General features: G+C 55.5%; 1 protein-coding gene across 1 annotated transcript in view; it reads right to left on the bottom strand.

Moving 5' to 3' along the window:
* Positions 1–12,371, bottom strand: part of LOC140392970 (protein phosphatase 1K, mitochondrial-like) — a 30,125-nt gene extending 17,754 nt beyond the window's left edge. The window contains exons 1-3 of the mRNA XM_072478792.1: positions 12,236–12,371; positions 4,390–4,839; positions 4,207–4,307 (exon numbers count right to left, since the gene is read on the bottom strand). Of these exons, the coding sequence (XP_072334893.1) occupies positions 4,207–4,307; positions 4,390–4,805 (517 nt within the window). The 5' untranslated portion in view covers positions 4,806–4,839; positions 12,236–12,371. The remainder of the gene's footprint in view (positions 1–4,206; positions 4,308–4,389; positions 4,840–12,235) is intronic.
* Positions 12,372–13,296: the final 925 nt, after the last annotated feature.

The raw sequence follows: 13,296 nt of genomic DNA, 5'->3' as shown, positions 1-13,296 counted from the left end.
ATAAGGTTCCTCATGGTAGGCGCATTCAGAAAGTCAGGGGGCATGAGATACAGGGAAATTTGTCTGCCTGGATACAGAATTGGCTGGCCAAAAGAAGTCAGCGAGTGGTAGTGGATGGAAAGTATTCCGCCTGGAGGTCGGTGACCAATGGTGTCCCGCAGGAATCTGGTCTGGGACCTCTACTCTTTGTGGTTTTTATAAATGACTTGGATGAGGAAATGGAAGGGTGGGTTAGTAAGTTTGTCGATGACACAAAGGTTGGGGGAGTTGTAGATAGTGTTGAGGGCTGTTGCGGGTTACAACAGGACATTGATAGGATGCAGAGCTGGGCTGAGAAGTGGCAGATGGAATTCAACCTAGATAAGTGTGAAGTGATTCATTTCGGAAGGCCGAATTTGAATGCTGAATACAGGGTTAAAGGCAAGATTCTTGGAAGTGTGGAGGAACAGAGGGATCTTGGGGTCCCGTACATAGATCCCTCAAAGTTGCCACCCAGGTTGATAGGGTTGTTAAGAAGCCGTATGGTATGTTGCCTTTCATTAACGGGGGGTTGAGTTTAAGAGCCACAAGGTTTTGCTGCGGCTTTATAAAACTCTAGTTAGACCACACTTGGAATATTGCGTCAGTTCTGGTCGCCTCATTAAAGGAAGGATGTGGAGCGGGTACAGAGATTTACGAGGATGCTGCCTGGACTGGATGGCATGTCTTATAAAGAAAGATTGAGAGAGCTAGGGCTTTTCTCACTGGAGCAAAGGAGGAAGAGAGGTGACTTGATAGAGGTGTACAAGGTGATGAGAGGCATGGATAGAGTGGCTAGCCAGAGACTTTTCCCCAGGGCGGAAATGGCTGTCACAAGGGAACATAATTTTAAATGATTGAAGGAAGGTATAGGGGAGAGGTCAGAGGTTGGTTCTTTACACAGAGAGTGGTGGATGTGTGGAATGCACTGCCAGCAGAGGTGGTGGAGTCAGAGTCATTGGGGACATTTAAGCGACTCTTGGACAGGCTCATGGACAGCAGTAAATTGAAGGGGTAGAACATAGAAAAATACAGCACAGAACAGGCCCTTCGGCCCACGATGTTGTGCCGAACCTTTGTCCCAGATTAATCATAGATTATCATAGAATTTACAGTGCAGAAGGAGGCCATTCGGCCCATCAAGTCTGCACCGGCTCTTGGAAAGAGCACCCTACCTAAGGTCAACACCTCCACCCTATCCCCATAACCCAGTAACCAAACCCAACACTAAGGGCAATTTTGGACACCAAGGGCAATTTATCACGGCCAATCCACCGAACCTGCACATTTTTGGACTGTGGGAGGAAACTGGAGCACCCGGAGGAAACCCACGCAGACACGGGGAGGATGTGCAGACTCCACACAGACAGTGACCCAAGCCGGAATCGAACCTGGGACCCTGGAGCTGTGAAGCAATTGTGCTATCCACAATGCTACCGTGCTGCCCTTAAGAACAAATTAATTTACACTATATCATTCTACCGTAATTAGGTTAGGTTGATCTTAGATTGGGATAAATGGCCGGTACAACATCGTGGGCCGAAGGGCCTGTACTGTGCTGTGTTCTATATGTAGTTCAATTATAGAGATCTTTTTCTAGTGCCCCATTATGTGCTTCAAACAACTGTATCCCATTCATGTGTGTGTAAGCCAACAGTAAATGTTTGGAATTCAATGAAAATAAACTTAGTAAAATGCAAATGTCAGTACAAGGCAATCTAAACAAAAAGTGCTCAACATAGAAAGAAGGATAAACTCACAAAAGAGTTTACATGGTAATGTTTATAAACATTCGCAGTCTTCAGCAGCCCAGGCAAGGAACGGCTAGACTCCTTCACCTAGGTTAAAATATAAAAGTAGTAACAAACAAAAGCCAGGCACAGCTCAACTTAAAAAAAAATGCAACAAATTTAACAAACCATCTGTCTGCTCGATGTTCCATGCTGTTTCTATTATAGTGCAGTTTGTTTCTTTTGAAAGTGGATATAGGTCAAAAGAATTTTGTGGTCGGCATATTTCAAACCAAACGTTATCAGTACAGTTAATAAGCATAAAATAATCTCGATTTATAAAATGCAGAGCACTGAACTTGCTAGTTATTTTTACAAATTTGAGAATAGATTGTGGCCAGATGGACAGACCAACATCACAACTGTTTGAATGGTGGAAATTGACTCATTTCTTTTCAGAAATAGTGCAAACCAATGATTTTGCCCTTTTAATTAGGGTTGTTGGATTCAAAATTCCCCATATTAGCGGAGGTTACATTATCAGCAACACAAAAATGCAAGTGCATTGCAGCCTTGTCAACATCCAAAAAGAGACTGGAATTGGTCCCAAAGAATAGAAAAAAAGGACAGTTTGGATTTAGGATCAGGAAAAGCATGTCAGAAAGCAGTTAGCGTTAACTGAACATAAACCAATGAAGTATAAACAGATTATTAAACAGAGCAGCACAAAAATAAAAGCTGGGGTTCTCAGTTTCCCCCCTGCTGACATCAGGATTCCCACGTCAGCCAAAAAATGGGATCGGTGCCAGGCAACAGACCAGTCCCCGCACCTGCCCTGCCAGCCATAGCGGGCTTCCTGCCTAAATCTGGCTGCAACATGCAAACTGCTTTGCATCAATTTCGATATTAATAGTCAGGATACCCAAATGTCACTCCCTCCTCCTCCCCCCCTTTACCTCCACCCCTCACAGTGGGAACTCCACTGGTCAGGTTTTGCTGCAAGTACCGATGAACGCTGTCCTGGTGCGATGGGCCCAGAGGCCAGGGGGTGGGGTAAAAATCAAGGAATGAGCCTACTGCTCATGTGCCTTCTGTTGCTGGCAGGCTGTCGAGGAAGGGTCCCCCAAGGGCCCTGGGTTTCGGATGGGCTCAGGTTGTAATTGGTGGATCCCTGGAGCCTCCTCCCGGGATGGGGGGCCAGTGTCTGGACTGCCCCTTCTAGCCCTGGCAACGTGAAGATCATTCTTGGCATGGTGATCTCAGGCAGCCTTCTGTTCAAATTCTTCCATCCTGGTCAGATTGGTGTAAACTCTGGTGTAAACCTCTTACTCTGCACTGGCCTTCTCGCTCTGAACTGCTCGGTGGAGATCAGACAGTTCACTGAAGATTCCAGTCAAGAGGACATCCCTTTCCTCACATCTGCTCCCTCAGCCCAATGCTTGTAAAGTGACAGAGACTAGAAATCCCAGAGCACTTCAAATCCTGAAATCTCCCCTCTCCAGATCCTTTGAAATGGTGAGCATTAATTCAATTTCAATCAGCACCTTTAAGTAGCTTTTGATTGACAGCTTAATGGTTTCTACACAGCTGCCAGGTTTGTTTATTCATCTTTCCCTTCTCACTTGAATGCATCTGAAGTACCCCTCCCCCCATTATTTATAAACAGTGATATCATTGTTATGATTGACAGTTCCTCACCACAACAAAGCAGCCAAGTAGTTTCACTTCCTCTATTGGAACCACAAAAGCACTTTAAACACCAAATTAAGACTCCTAGTTCAATTGAAGCATTCAAGTGAGAATTAGACTGTTATCTGAAAAGGACGGTGTGGAATGGCAGACAGGAGGAGTGGAATGGCCTTCTTCTGCGCTGTAACAATTCTGAGATTTTTTAAATTGGTAAGTCAGAGTTTTACAGCACAGAAGAGGCCCATCAGCCCATCATTTCTGCACCAGCCATCAAGCACATATCTATTCTATCCCATTTTCCAACACTTGGTCCATAGCCTTGTATGAGACAGCCTTTCAAGTGCTCATATAAATGTTTCTTAATGTTGTGAGGGCCCCCGCCTCTACCACCCTTTCAGGTGGTGAGTTTCCCCACTGTGTCAAAGGATATAGATAGATATAAACAGGTATTAACTGGTTAGCACTGAATGTGTGTACTATTTATTGAAGATTCCAAAAAGCAGTAGAAGAGGGAAATACAAGAGCAACCATGGAGAGTTTCCTTTTCACAGTGAGAGATCTGCCCTGTTGAGCATCACTCCAACGCTGTTAAGAATAGAATTCACAAATTGGGAGCCAATTTTTTAACTGTTTGCTTTGGAAAACCCTAGCAAAGAAATTATGGTGTTTGAAATTTAACAACATTCTAAATGCGCATATCACAAAGTACAAATTATATCTATTGAAACATATGTCACATTCCAGGTTAAGTGAGACCATTGCAACTTACCTTCCTTCAAACCATAAACATTTTGTATGAAGTCACTATCCATTTGTAGAAACGAATTTAACAAAACCTTTTCCAAATCGGTTTCTCTTTGTAGGTTTTGCCTAGAGATAGGAATAAACCCATTAGAGTGCAACTGGTAACATTGAGAATTTAAATATTGTTAGGAGATAATCAAACACTTACTGAATATAGTGTCCAATATATCGGGAGCAAACCTCAGCAGCATCAGTCCCTCCGTGCCCATCAAAAACAGCAAAGCAGACTAACCCAGCAGATAGCTCAGCTATACTAAAACGATCTTCATTCTCCCTTCTTTTTCCAATCTGGCTTACACAGCCGATATTGGCAATCTTCTCTTTATACTGAAGAGCCGATATTCTAGGTGGTAAAACCACCGGGTCATCTAGCCAAATGCCAAAGCTTTCCCAAGCTGACAATGGCATACTTCTTTCAATGGCTGCCCGGTTCATTTTAGTGCTAATGGTGGAAAATGGACAAGGGCGACAAAGCTTCTGCTGGAGACATGAGGTAAGCTTTGCTCTTTTACCAGCCATAAGCCTGCCATGTCGGTAAACAAGAGAGACCGCAAGCGTAGCCATAACGAAGGACAATTACAGAAATCTTCACAGAAACCTAGAGAAACAAACAAGATGAAATGTTAATTCATTTACATTTGAAGTTCATAATCTGACCTGTACAGTGAATGCTGCAGCACTACTGATTTAGCACAAACTACTATGGATTCAACATCAGGATTAATTACTATGGATTCAACATCAGGATTAAAATGGATTACCTGGAATGTGATTATGAGTAAATTAATCCAAAAATACACAGTCCAATGGTGCATGAACCGTAAACATACAGAACAAAAATAATACGTCAGCAGCAACAGGAAAGGATACATTGCAGGCTTCCAAAGCATGAAATTCTGATTCAAACTTCTAACTATTCTCTTATGGCCAAGGTGTGCACACACAGACCCATCATATCTCAGGGATCACTCAATCAACAAAACAGTTTACAGTTGTACCTGTACCACAAACAGGATGTCTGCGCCATAGATCAACAAGTCACAATTAATTCTTTATCATTCATATTATAAAGAGGGCACAAAAACCCAAAACAAGCAGTCAGAAAGTAGCACAAAAGGGGAAACCAATTAAATAATCTAATTTTCAGTTATCCAATAAAGGTGGTGAAATTAATGCATTGCCTGTAATAACTGGAATATTAGAGGTAGCTTTGCTGATTCAATTTTAATATGGTGCCAAGGTAACCACCTCCCAGTCCACCCGACACCACATCCTACAGCACAGCACAATTCAACAACTGAATCAAGGTCGGTGAAGCAACAGACACTCAGCAGGGCCCGATCGAATGCCCTTGGCACGCCTGGCTCGGGTGCGACGAGGCCGTTAAATCTGGCGGGGGGGGGGGGAGGGGGGGGGGGGGGGGGGGAAAGAGATGTGAGGCCATCGGAGGCCCTCTGGTAGTCAGGCTCTGGGCAGGGTGGCACCCTGGTACTCCCCCACTGCTAGCCTAGCAACTTGGATGGCACTGCAAAGGCCAAGGTGCCCAGGTGGCATTGCCAGGGATTAGGCCCAGAAGTGGCACCAGAAGCCCCACAACAGGCAAGTTAGGGGGGTCCAGAGGCCACAGTGGGGGTCAAGAGATCGTGGAGGCAATAATTTAGAAACAAAAGGTAAGTGCAGCCTTGGCAGGGAGTACCTTGCCAAAATTTATTTTAGCTCAGTTTGATTGTGGGGTCGTTCTCAGTGCTTAAGTGCCCAAAACTAGACACTCTTTTTCCTGTTAAATCGTGCCCACAGTATGGCTGCCCAGGATCACAGTGATCTGTACTAACTCCTACATACTTCAGTTTATGGCACACCAGGGGCGAGATTCTCCAGCGGGTCGGAGAATGGCCGTTGGCCGCCGTGTATTCCGCCCCGCCGCAATCTCCGAAGGGAGAAAAGTCGGCGGGGCGTCAATGGCGCCGCACACCTCGGAGAATGGCACGGGTGGGCGCAAGGCAATGGATTTTGGGGCTGCCGATATTCTCGCGTCCGGAAGGGCCGAAATCCCGCCGACGTGATGATGGGTCACGTCGGCGTAAATTAAACCACCTTTCAATCGGCGTCAACCAGTGCTCAAGGACCAGCGTGGAGGTGGATGACGGCCTGGGGGGGCTGGCCGCTGGAGAGACGATGGCGTGACCGCAGTCTGAATGTGTGGGGAGAGGTGTGCCGGGGAGGGGGGCGGGGTCCGTGCCGGGGAGGGGGGCGGGGTCCGTGCCGGGGAGGGGGGCGGGGTCTGTGCCGGGGAGGGGGGCGGGGTCCGTGCCGGGGGGCGGGGTCCGTGCCGGGGGGCGGGGTCCGTGCCGGGGAGGGGGGCGGGGTCAGTGCCGGGGAGGGGGGCGGGGTCCGTGCCGGGGAGGGGGGTGGGGTCCGTGCCAGGGAGGGGGGCGGGGTCCGTGCCGGGGAGGGGGACGGGGGGACGGGGTCCGTGCCGGGGAGGGGGACGGGGGGACGGGGTCCGTGCCGGGGAGGGGGACGGGGGGACGGGGTCCGTGCCGGGGAGGGGGACGGGGGGGACGGGGTCCGTGCCGGGGAGGGGGATGGTGGGACGGGGTCCGTGCCGGGGAGGGGGATGGGGGGGGGGGCGGCAAGTGAGTTGGTCCACCTGGCCAGGTGCCAGCCTCCAACTGTCGGACCCATGCGGTCCATGCCACCTGGCTCGGGGGAGTAGGGGGTATGGGCAATGACGACATGCCGTCGTTCCCCCCCACCACCCCCCCCCCCCGCCGTCATGTCTTCCGATCAGCCAGCGATGTTGGCCGCCGTGGCGGCAGCCGCTAATGTCCATGTTGTCCTGGGTGAGGAGGAGGAGGAGCGTGCCAGAGAGGAGGCGCAGGCTGCCGCAGAGGGGCACGCGGCAGCCGACTGGCTGGAGGGACACCTGACCGACAGGACGAGGGGGAGGAGGACGTCGCGGCCCCATGGCAACGGAGGCACCCGAGGGCACCCCGTGTACACCGGCCCCGGCAGTCATACCAGGACCTCACGGACCGAGAATGCAGGAGGAGACTCCGGATGAGCCGGGAAACCGTGGCACACATCTGCCACCTGCTGGCGCACCTGTCACCGCGTGGCACTGGCGGGGGTCACCCTCTCCCCGTGTCCGTCAAGGTTACGGTGGCCCTGAACTTTTATGCAACGGGGTCATTCCAGGCACAGAGTGGGGACCTGTCCGGCATATCGCAGACATCGGTGCACCGGTGCATCCGGGCAGTGACAGACGCCCTATATGCCATGGCACACCGCTACATCCGCTTCCCTGTGGACCGGGCCAGCCAAGATGCGCGGGCCGTGGGCTTCTCTGCCGTGGCCGGGTTCCCCATGGTCCAGGGCGCGATTGATGGGATGCACGTCGCCGTGCGGCCACCTGCAGATAACAGGGCCATGTTCACCAATAGGAAGGGGACCTATTCGATGAACATACAGGTGGTCTGCGACCACCGCATGATGATCCTGCACGTCTGCGCCCGTTACCCTGCAGTTTACACGACTCATACGTGTTGTCGCGGTCATACATCACCGGCATGTACGAGGGACGCCATCCCCGGCTGAGGGGCTGGTGGCTGGGCGACAGGGGCTACCCATTGCGATCGTGGCTGATGACGCCTATACGGAGGCCACGCAATGAGGCGGAGAACCGCTACAATGATGCCCATGTAGCGACAAGGGGAGTGATAGAGAGGTGCTTTGGCGTGCTGAAGATGCGTTTCAGGTGCCTGGACCTCTCTGGGGGCGCCCTCCAGTATCGGTCAGATAGGGTCGGCCGCATCATTGTGGTGCGCTGCGTCCTGCACAATATAGCCCAGCAGAGGGGCAATGTGCCGCAGGCAGAGGAGGGCGGAGTGGAGGAGCAGCAGGAAGAGGCGCAGTCCTCCCCAGATGAGGGGGATGGGGGCAATGGTCAGGGCAGACGGGCTAGACACGGGCGGGTGGCTGTCCACCGTTACCAGCTGGGCCAGCGGGCACGGGACAGGCTGATAGCTGCCCGCTTCACTGACTAGATGGGCGTGGGAATCGGGTAGTATGGCCACAGACCGCACACCATGGCAACAGCCGACCACCCACACCCCCCCACCCATCCACCCACCCAGTACCCTCACCCCCTTCCCCAACCCCACCCACCCCACCCGCATGCACACCACCCCCCCATTGCCGATCCACCTGCGGCACAACGGCCGAGCTCACACAGTTGCCGGTGGACGCGTGTCTATTGCAGGCCATGGAGGATGATGACAACCCGCCCTACGATGAGCTCCTGGCTCCACATCGTTGGACTATGTCTGACCCATGGCCACAGTACCACCATCCACCCGGACCATCCCTGCATGCGGCTGTGACACTGCAGCGCACGGTCCCGTACTCTGCCCGGGGGGGATGTTGATGGCGGCCCAGGGGGAAGGGGGCACACTCACCTGGGGCGGAGGTAAGACCACCCCTCACACACACACTTGCGCTCAACGTACATGACACCCCCGCACGCTTTGGACAGAGCACAAAGGCAGCTTCTGTAGGTGTAACATTGACTTTAATAATGAAAGGAGTTCATGCACGTGCCCTAGCCCCTAAACCTCACCTGTGCCCTGCACCCGTGCCAACTTACTCAGTGTCTAATTGTTTGGCCTTACGGACTCTGACTACATCTACGTGGTTCCCCAGACGGTACAGCAGAACTGGAGGTGGACTCCTGTGATTCCTGCCCTCTGACACGGGATCCCTTTGGCGGCCGTTTCCTGGGACGCTCCGGCCTAGATGGGCCAGGCTGCGGCCCAGGCGACTGGGATGGCGAGCTGCCAGCCTGTTCTGCCCGTTGCCCACCCGATGCACCTGGGAAGGGGGGGGTCCGAGGAGTCGTGGCGTTCCGGCACCTCCCCTACAGGGGGACCCGGGACGGACCACAGCACCTCCTCCTCCCTCGGGGTGCCCGATGGCCCCCAGGCCTCTACAAGGGTGGGGGATGCAAACGGACTGGCCATCCGACGCCCCCCCCCCCCCCCGACATCTGGCGCTGCCAGTCCTGGAGGCCCGTGCTGGTATCGACAGGGGTCTGCAGGTTTGCAGCCATGGAGCCCAGAGGATTGGCAAACCCTGTCTGTGACTGTGCAACGCCGGCTCGCACATGGCCAATGGTGCCAATGCCCTCAAGAGACTGGGCTATGGCCTGCTGAGACTGGGCCATGGCCTGCTGAGACTGGGCCATGGCCTGCTGAGACTGGGCCATGGCGTTGAGCACCTCTGCCACCTGCCGCTGGCTCATGGCCTCCTGTGAGAGGGCAGCCATGTCCTGGGCCACAGACGCCGCCTGCACGGAAAGCCCCAGGCCTCGCAAACCATTCCCCATGTCTGACACCGTCGCACCCATTGCCTCCACCACGGACGCCACCCGTGCGGTGTCGGCCTAGGTGGCACGCATGACCGGCACCACTCCCAGCTCCTGGACGCGGGTGGACTCCTCCACCTGCGACTGCAGCCGCCGCAAGCCGGCCGTCACCCTCTTCGCACGTCTCCGGTTCGGTGGTTGCATCGGATCTATGGGTGGGTGTGGTAACTCAAGGAACCCGGGATCCATCTGGGCGGCAGATGTTCGCTTAGGCTGGGCTGCCCTCCGACCGCCCGGCCCCTCTGCTGCTCCTACTTCCACCTGTTGTACCGGGACGGCTGTGTTGTGCGCACCAGTGTGTACACCAGACGCCTCATCACTAAAGTGCCCAACCGAGGTGAGCGTCTCTGCGATGGTGGAGGGTGTTGGTGACAGCAGTGGCGTTGTGTCGTGCGCATCGTCCCACTCTGAGTCCATGGCAATTTGGGGTGGCAGTTCGTCTCCGCCCATCCAATCTGTGTCACTGTCCGGTATTTCAGTTTCCTGGGTAGTGGTGTCCTGGGTAGTGGTTCCGTGGCTCGGCTGTGACGGGGGCCTGTGGCTGCCCCTCTCGTCGCTGGGTGGCACACGCCTGCGTCGTCGCACCCGCACAAGACGGGGGCGTCGTCTCCCTGTTGCTCCAGGTCTCTCCACTTCCAGTGGTCTCCAAGGGACATTGTGCGGGCGTCACATGCCAGAGGGTCCGGGTCTCTCCATCTCCAGTGGTCTCCGAGGGACATCGTGCGGGCGTCGCATGCGTTAATAACGGGTCCGGGTCTCTCCGTCCCCCGTGGTCTCCAAGGGGCATCATGCGGGCGTCGCATGCCAGAGGGTCCGGGTCTCTCCGTCCCCCGTGGTCTCCGAGGGGCATCATGCGGGCGGTCTGCATCTGCGGGGATGGGTGTCTCGACGTTTGCTCCTGCGATACACATTGAAGCATGCATGGTTAGACACGCAGGCAGTGATCAGGTGATATGGGAGAGGGGGATATAGGGGAGGGGGGATATGGGGGAGATATGGGGGGTATGGATATCGGGCGGGGGAGGCTCACCCTGGCTGCTCTGACGAGGTCGTTCACCTTCTTGTGGCACTGGGTGCCTGTCCGTGGTGTCAGGGCCACAGCGGTGACGGCCTCTGCCACCTCCCTCCACAGACGCCGACTGTGGCGTGGGGCAACTCTGCGGAGATACAGGGCCTCCCTCCTCTGCTCCACTGCGTCCAGGAGCGCCTCAATGTCACGAGACTGGAACCTCGGGGCTGAGCGGCAGGCGGCCATCCGGTCGGGTGTTCTGGTCAGGTGGGGGGAGCAGCGTGTTCTTAATGAGCCATCACGCCGTGCATGACGCCGCACGGCGTGAACCACGTGAGCCAGCGCGGATAGCCTCACGTCGCTGCTAGCCCATTCCGGGCCGGAGACTTTGTGACGTTTTTGGCGGCGTGATGCAGGTGGGATTTGCGCCGTTTTTGCCGCCGGACCTTGCGCCGATAACGGAGAATTTCGCCCCATGTCTATCTAACCTTATTCATATAAATATTACTGACTTGGGAATATCTGTATTTTAAAACAGTACACTTACTGGGTTTCATTATGCAAAGGTTGGAGAAACCCTTTTCTCTCTGAAGGTTTCCCTTGCCCGACAAATCCTCCCCCAGCACAATTCAACCAAAAGTCGCTGTCCCAAGAACCCTCCCCACCACCCCCTGCCCCTCATATTCATGGCTCTTTCCGAAATCAGATACAACTTCTTCAGCATTCTTTGCATTGATGTGTTGACAGGAATCAATGAGCTCAGTTGAATCCCAACAGCTGCAAGGTTATCAGAGAGGCAGCATCAGGCTACAATTTGATCTTCCAAGGTGCTGTGGACCATGAAGAATATGTCTTGGAGGCACAGCAAGGTCTCCGACAGGGGCACAAATTACACTCTTAGTGGATTAAAATGAAGAAACATTGAGATTCAAGACAGAAACACATACAGGAAGTCGGGCATGTATAAGATTTACTATCGATAAATATGACATGACAATCACAACCAGCAGGGTAGCACCCATTCCACCCCCCCCCCCCCACCCCGTCCCCCCTACCCGCACCCTGACCCCACCCCAGCACTCACCCCCCTACCCACACCCTCACCACCCCCCTACCCGCACCCTGACCCCCCCCACCCCGTCCCCCCTACCCGCACCCTGACCCCCCCCCACCCCGTCCCCCCTACCCGCACCCTGACCCCACCCCCACCCCCCCTACCCGCACCCTGACCCCCCCCACCCCGTCCCCCCTACCCGCACCCTGACCCCCCCCACCCCGTCCCCCCTACCCGCACCCTGACCCCCCCCACCCCGTCCCCCCTACCCGCACCCTGACCCCCCCCACCCCGTCCCCCCTACCCGCACCCTGACCCCCCCCACCCCGTCCCCCCTACCCGCACCCTGACCCCACCCCCACCCCGTCCCCCCTACCCGCACCCTGACCCCCCCCCTACCCGCAGCCTCCCCCCTACCCACACCCTCACCACCCCCCCCACCCCGCCAGGGGACAGCCGCTAACCTCGCCGTCAAATCCTCTCCCTGTTTGTATATTTCACTCACTTACAATTTAAGCGGAGGCTCCGGGGTGAAGTTTTATTCTAATCTGCACAAAGCCCCGAGCTCATCCTCAGGCTGCTATTTATTTTATGAGCTTTACTGTCGGCGACACAAACTACAAGCGGCGGAGCCGAGCCCGGAAAACAGCGGCTTATATAGAGAGCGGAGCGATACCGCCCGCCCCCCGGTGAACAGTCCTGCCCCGCGGAGCGATACCGCCCGCCCCCTGGTGAACAGTCCTGCCCCGCGGAGCGATACCGCCCGCCCCCTGGTGAACAGTCCTGCCCCGCGGAGCGATACCACCCGCCCCCTGGTGAACAGTCCTGCCCCGCGGAGCGATACCGCCCGCCCCCTGGTGAACAGTCCTGCCCCCCGGAGCGATACCGCCCGCCCCCTGGTGAACAGTCCTGCCCCGCGGAGCGATACCACCCGCCCCCTGGTGAACAGTCCTGTCCCCCGGAGTGATACCGCCCGCCCCCTGGTGAACAGTCCTGCCCCGCAGAGCGATACCACCCGCCCCCTGGTGAACAGTCCTGCCCCGCGGAGCGATACCGCCCGCCCCCTGCTGAACAGTCCTGCCCCCCGGAGTGATACTGCCCGCCCCCTGGTGAACAGTCCTGTCCCCCGGAGTGATACCGCCCGCCCCCTGGTGAACAGTCCTGCCCCCTGGAGCGATACCGCCCGCCCCCTGGTGAACAGTCCTGTCCCCCGGAGTGATACTGCCCGCCCCCTGGTGAACAGTCCTGCCCCCCGGAGTGATACCGCCCGCCCCCTGGTGAACAGTCCTGCCCACCGGAGTGATACTGCCCGCCCCCTGGTGAACAGTCCTGCCCCCCGGAGTGATACCGCCCGCCCCCTGGTCAACAGTCCTGCCCCGCGGAGCGATACCGCCCGCCCCCTGGTGAACAGTCCTGCCCACCGGAGCGATACCGCCCGCCCCCTGGTGAACAGTCCTGCCCCCCGGAGCGATACCGCCCGCCCCCTGGTGAACAGTCCTGCCCCCCGGAGTGATACCGCCCTCCCCCTGGTGAACAGTCCTGCCCCGCGGAGCGATACCATCCGCCCCCT

The sequence above is a fragment of the Scyliorhinus torazame genome, chromosome 16 (assembly GCF_047496885.1).
Source record: "Scyliorhinus torazame isolate Kashiwa2021f chromosome 16, sScyTor2.1, whole genome shotgun sequence".
NCBI lineage: Eukaryota > Metazoa > Chordata > Chondrichthyes > Carcharhiniformes > Scyliorhinidae > Scyliorhinus > Scyliorhinus torazame.
The sequence above is the reverse complement of the archived record's forward strand: the minus strand, read 5'-3'. Positions and strand labels throughout refer to the sequence as shown.